The following is a 6,000-nucleotide window of genomic DNA, read 5'->3' as shown; positions in this document are numbered from 1 at the left end:
GCCGGAGGAGATCTGCGGGCGGCGCATCAGGCTCCTCCGGGGTAGAGGAGAGGGAGGACCCGGGCGGGGAGCACGGCTCCGGGTACCGGTGGCCGGGAAGAGAGAGCTCCGGCGGCATCCGGGGAAGGCGGGGGCAGCGCCGGTGACCTGCCGCAGATCAGCTCATCCGCCGCCGCTGGAGGATGCACGAAGCGCCAGCCGCCCGCACGGCCCCGCCGCCGCCGCCTCCTCTCCAGGGCGGCTGCGGACAGCGGCGGGAGTGCCAGCAGAGATAGGGGAACGCGGGGAAAGTTGTGCGGGCCGGGCGTAGGGCTGCGTGCCCCGCTGGGGCAGGAGGGCACCGCCGGCATCACGAGGAGAAAGTGGGGCTGGAAAGAGTTTTTGGTCTCGCTGCCAGCGAAGCGCATTTAACCAGCATTACGGGGACGAAGGGAAACTGAGAAAGTAACTCGGAAAAGTGAGTGGGATTTTTTTTTTTCCCTCTGTTTTGCTCCTAATCCGTAAAGAGCCGTTTAAAAGGAAAGCAAAAGCCGCCGTGTGCGCCCGCTGCTGGGAGAAGCACGGGAAAGGAGCGCACTGCACACCGGCACCCCTGCCCACGCTGGGCGAGGGTGCGGGATCCTGCGCTCGGCTCTCCCCTGACACCATCGTGTACCAAAGCAGCTGCTTATAGTAAACAGATTGATCATACTACGGAGCGCAGGAAGGTGAGATAGAAGCAGAAACAGAAACTAACACTGAAAGGAAGAAAGAAAGAAAAAAAAAAAAAAGAAAAAGAAAGACAGCGACTGCGAATTACTTCCAGAGAAAGTGGGTGGATATTGTGCAGCAGCGACCTGGGATTTTAGGGGATGCACCCTTATATTTTGCTTCTCTCCAGTCCGAGCCTCCCTTCTCCTGTGGCAGAAAGCGGCTGTACTCAGTACAAGAGGAGGAATAAGCAGGAGGGGTTCGGTCAGCAGTGCTTGCGGTGCCCTAGTGATCTGCTTTAAGGAATTTTTTTTTCCTTTTCCTGGTGGATGTTTTCTTGACCTTGATTTTGAGACCTCTTACTTGCAGTTTTTGTGGCTTTATGTCCTTTGGCGAAAAGTGTAAGGGGTGAGGCTGGCTTCAGTGCTGAAAGTTGCAATCGTTATTATTTTGGAGCCAGCATGTGCACCAACATAGTCTACGAGTGGCTGAAGACCCTGCAGCTCCCCCAGTACGCGGAGTCCTTCGTCGATAATGGCTACGACGACCTCGAGGTCTGCAAGCAGATCGGCGACCCGGACCTGGATGCCATCGGCGTGGCCGTGCCCCACCACCGGCGCCGAATCCACGAAGCCGTGCGGCGGCTGAAGGAGGCGGACGAGAGGGCGGCGGGGCTCTACTTCACCCTGGAGCCGCCGCCGCCGTCCCCGGAACCCGCCGGGCGCTGCCCCCGCCGGGTGGGGGGGCCGGAGGAGCCGCGGCGGGGGGCGGCCCCCAGGGCCCGGCCCGGCGGGCGGCGGGGGGCGGCCGGTGGCGGAGGGCTGGTCGCGTACCCCAGGCTGAAGCTGAAGATCATGATCCGGGACAAGCTCATCCGCGACGGCATCAACCTGAGCAAGCCGCCCTACTCCAACAAGGTAAGAGGGTCCCCGCCGGCCGCCACTCCCGGAGGAGCCGTGACTGTCGGGAGTAGCGGGGCGGCTGGGCTGGAGATGGAGGGGTCCAGCAGGGCCTGGTCCCGCCTCTGCCATGTACCGGTGCTAAGTTTCTCCAGTTGCGCCAGTGGCGTTTTGGAGGGGAATTTGATAGGGATTGAGCGCCAGCAAGGTGTGAAGAGTAGTGGGGCCAACAAATGTCAGATCCACTAGCACGTTTTGGCGCTGGTGGTATGGTATGCTGTTGTGTTTTGGTTTTGCCTCCCTTTTTTTTCCATTAACCGTTTCTTTTAGTCTGGTTTAGTTTGAGGTGGGAAAGTGGAAATTGACAGGATGGTCTTAATGGTTTGGGTGTTTCTTTGTCTTTTCTGTGAAACTTTCCATTGTGTTCAAGAGGGATGGCTTCTCTCATCTTTTGTTAGTGATCCTGATTTAGTCAGTTTCTGTTGTTGAAATGGCTCCTGAAATAAGTGGTCATCTGGCTGGAGGAAGAACTCCAGCAGCTGAGTCCAACTGTTGCTGGATTTATTTGCTGGAATATGGTAGTGACTGGTGAATGTCAAAACTATTAATCAGGTCAGTCAGTCTCCAGGATGCACAGTCTGCTGAACGACCAGAAAAGGGTACATCTCAGTAGAGTCCATTCCTGGCTGATGAAACCTCAATGTTTACCTAATTCTTATCTTTTGTAAAGGTTATAATGCAAGATTCATCAGATTTGGAAGTTTGAAATTGTTTTGTCTGAAATTTTTGGTAGGTTTCCTGCTGGAAATGTAATATGCAGAATTTGTAAAACAATAGAATAAAATTAATAATACCATGGAGAAGAAAATTATTTATGAAAGAAACTAAGGTATTATAATGTATGGGGGTTTATGAGTTCAGGGTGAAATGCTTCAGAGTAGTTTGATGACCCAAGTTGCCTATATTTTTTTCAATGATTTGAAATCTCATTTTTCAGAAAGACTGAGCAGTTGATGCTGACCTTCAGCTTGTGGGTATTTTTTCTCTCTGAAATGCTTATGAATGTATGGAGGCAAGGTGGTGGGGAGGGCTGCAAGTCTGGGTTTACTGAAATCTGAGGAATTAAAATTGAGAATGTGTTATCTGCTGTCATGGACATGGCTGTGAGGATAATGGACAAAATTCAACTTGGATAACATTGGGAAGGTGCAGATAATAAAACTGCAAATTTCAGTATTCCAATTTTTTAACATCTAGGTGACAGAGGCCCATAGTCACTCCTCAAGTACAGCACAGTTGTCTGGTTTGGGATGTTTATTTGTTCCCTTTTCCTGAGCTTCTGGCTGAGGACATGATAAGAGACCTTATGTCAAATTTAACACTCATGAACATATAGTCTAAGGACAGCATCTTCCAAAAGTTACTGTGTCATTTTGCAGAGATTTTTCCCCCCCCTCATGGTTTGGAGTAACACATCATTAGATTGAAATTACTAATACATGTTTGATATAAAAGAAATTCCATGGAAGTTATGGCTTGTCAGTGTAGCTGCACCACAATACCACCTCCACAGCTGTGTTTCACTTCTTCCATTTGACTTTGTGTGTGTTCTTAGTTACCAATTCAGTCTTTCCAAGTGGATCATCTGCCTTCTCTCTGTGGTATTTTAAAGTTGTGCAGAAGTGGCTCTTTGGGACAAGGTTTGGTGGCGGACTTGGCAGTGCAGGGTAGCAGATGGACTCACTGGTCTTAAAGGTCTTTTCCAACTTAAATGATTCTATGATACTTTTTCACGGGAATTGTAAAATTTATAAGATGCCAGCATATGACATCAAGGCAATTCAAATCCTTGGCAGTGATTTCTTCTTTAGCTCACTTTATTTTAATTTGATGAGTCTGATAATAATGTGGATTAACTGTCAGGACAAGCTTGGCTTACACAGAAAGCATCACTCAGCTTTAATTTTTTAAAATCTATGTGTAATATTTTGAAATATAAAGAGAAACGAAGTTTACTTTCCTAGTTTGTTTTTTCAGACTGTGGTGTCAATGTATTTATTTTGGATAATAAATGCATATAACATCATTTTTTACTGTAACAGAAAAAACTTTTCTCTGTGTGAATCACTTCACATTGTAAGAAAGCATGTTGTAAGAAAGCATAAAGCTGGCAAGATTTGAGTGTGTGTTGCTCAACATGCATTATTCTGAATGCCACCCACTGTAGCAATCTATCTCCAAAATGGCTTAAAGTAAATAGCAGAAGATCACGTCACTGCACATTATTCATTGGATGTTTTTTAGAGCAAGAAAGATGAAATACTGTATTTTTGCATTTGGGAAAGAGCCATATTATAGCAGTGTCTCTTAAGAAAAAACAAAACCTAAAGAAGCCAACAAAGCCAAACTTTAGAAAATTGTGGGTATAGTTTAAGCATTAGAGTTTTATATAGAACATACAGCATATGTAGAATATAGAGGCTTCTGCATGTCAAAAGAAATTGAATATATTTTCTGCAGCACAAGAGACTGAAGAATCAACTTGAAGTTTATGTCATGGGGTTTTTTGTAGACATTTACCACTCATTTTTGTCATGTGGGCATTCTGGATTGAGGCACTAGACCACTGGCCTATTCAATAACTATTTGCATTTCTGGTTGTGCTGAGGTGCATACTAGTCTTCCACTTCCATGGCTTACATGGAGAATGCCATCTTTTCTTCTTAATATCTATGCATAGAACTTAGTGTCTAAGGAGGAGCCTGCTGGTATGTATATGTGTGTACATGTACGTGTATATGTGCATTTCACTTGTTTCCTGAGGACTGGTTCTTGGATTCACTAAAGTTATTCTCAAGCAAGAGAAAACATCCCTGAGAACTGGAAGTGTTTCTCCTCTGGATTCTTCAGAGTCTTTTGCTAGCTGGCTGAGTTGTAAACATGTCAAAAGATCAAAGACTAATATTGTATGTAGCTGTGGAGATGTTAAAAGCATCCTTTTGCTGTCTTTCCTTTTTTCTGTAGTTTCAGATGAAAGGTGGAACAACAGAGTGGGCAGAATAGAAATCTATTGCTATGGTCAATTTTAGTTTAGCTTAGTTTGATTTCAGTCAGCAGAAATGGCTAACAGCTACTTTGCAGGGCTTAATATAAATCCCTTGAAAGACGTGCAGTCTTGGAATTGAAGCCATGTGTGTGGGTGACTTCAGACACAGAGAATTATCATAAGCCATCTTGATTATTTCCATGGAGAATTTGAATGAGGCCTCACCTCCTTATATTGTATCCTATGTGTATTTTAGGTAAACCAAGGAACATAACTATAACTGAGGAAAACTCCAGAGGAGTCAGATTTTTTTTCCCTGTTGGTAATGCTCCATAGTACTCAAAGTTTTATGTTTTAGTTTTTTCACCGAGCTTGCTATTGCTGGCTGGTAGCCTTAGAAGTCTCCCATGTCTAAGAAACTTCTTCTGGAGGTGATGGGATTTAATGCCCTTCAAAAAAGAGCCCATGACAAAGTGAAACTTTTTGCCATCTTGAAACATCTAACTGCTCAAAAAAATTATCTTTGATGGTTATAATTCTGTCGTTAATTAGGAAGAGAATTATGCGCAATGTAGAAAGACTTTTGACAGTCTTTTGCCCCTAGAAGTTTTGGGAAATGAATTGATGGCAGAAGGAAACCAAAATGAGCAGACCCCCTGCATTACAATGAAGATGAATGTAGGAAAACACAGCACTGGTCTGAACCAAGGGGATCTGTGAAGTATAGCCATCAACTCCACACAAAACCACTTTTTTCTTTGGTAGGCATATTCCAAAATGGATAATGTCCGTGCTGGGTTTGAGAAGGAGTAAAGTCACTAAATGTCACTGTGGAAGAGAGAGCAAAGCAGCATTCAATTCTGTCAATAAAAAGACAAGTAGGGTACCTTGTTGTGGAACATGCCAAGAGAAATTTAGTACTCCATTTATCTTGAACGTACATTAACTGACATTTAATAGTTTACTGTAATTTCATTATTATTTCTAATTTAAATAAATGGCCTGACCTCTTTCTTGAAGAACTTTATTCAGTTTTTCATCTGCATAGAATTGCAAGTACATTAAAAACATACATGCATTAAATCTCTCATACCAATTAAGATTATTTGCTTAGCCTCAGTAAAGTTATAGTCATGGAGATTTCAATATTTATTAGAGAGAATAAAACTGTAGTGGGACATATGTATGTGTACGTGACCTCATTGTCACACTCTGAGCTCTTCATGATTATCAGCATGCTTGGAAAACAAACACTAAAAATTCAGATACATGAGATCATAATCTCAAGAGTTCAAGCAGATGTATAAAAGTAAAATGTCAGATCCGAGTGAGTATCTGCTTAAACACCCAAACACATTCTTAAGT

General features: G+C 44.3%; 1 protein-coding gene across 2 annotated transcripts in view; it reads left to right on the top strand.

Moving 5' to 3' along the window:
- The first annotated feature begins 1,021 nt into the window (after positions 1-1,021).
- LOC103818534 (SAM and SH3 domain-containing protein 1) overlaps positions 1,022-6,000 on the top strand; it is a 530,071-nt gene continuing 525,092 nt past the window's right edge. For both annotated transcript variants that reach the window (XM_050973008.1, XM_050973007.1), the window contains exon 1: positions 1,022-1,607. In XM_050973008.1, coding sequence (XP_050828965.1) covers positions 1,152-1,607 — 456 coding nt within the window. In that variant the 5' untranslated portion in view covers positions 1,022-1,151. The remainder of the gene's footprint in view (positions 1,608-6,000) is intronic.

This window comes from Serinus canaria, chromosome 3, assembly GCF_022539315.1.
Source record: "Serinus canaria isolate serCan28SL12 chromosome 3, serCan2020, whole genome shotgun sequence".
NCBI lineage: Eukaryota > Metazoa > Chordata > Aves > Passeriformes > Fringillidae > Serinus > Serinus canaria.
The sequence above is the reverse complement of the archived record's forward strand: the minus strand, read 5'-3'. Positions and strand labels throughout refer to the sequence as shown.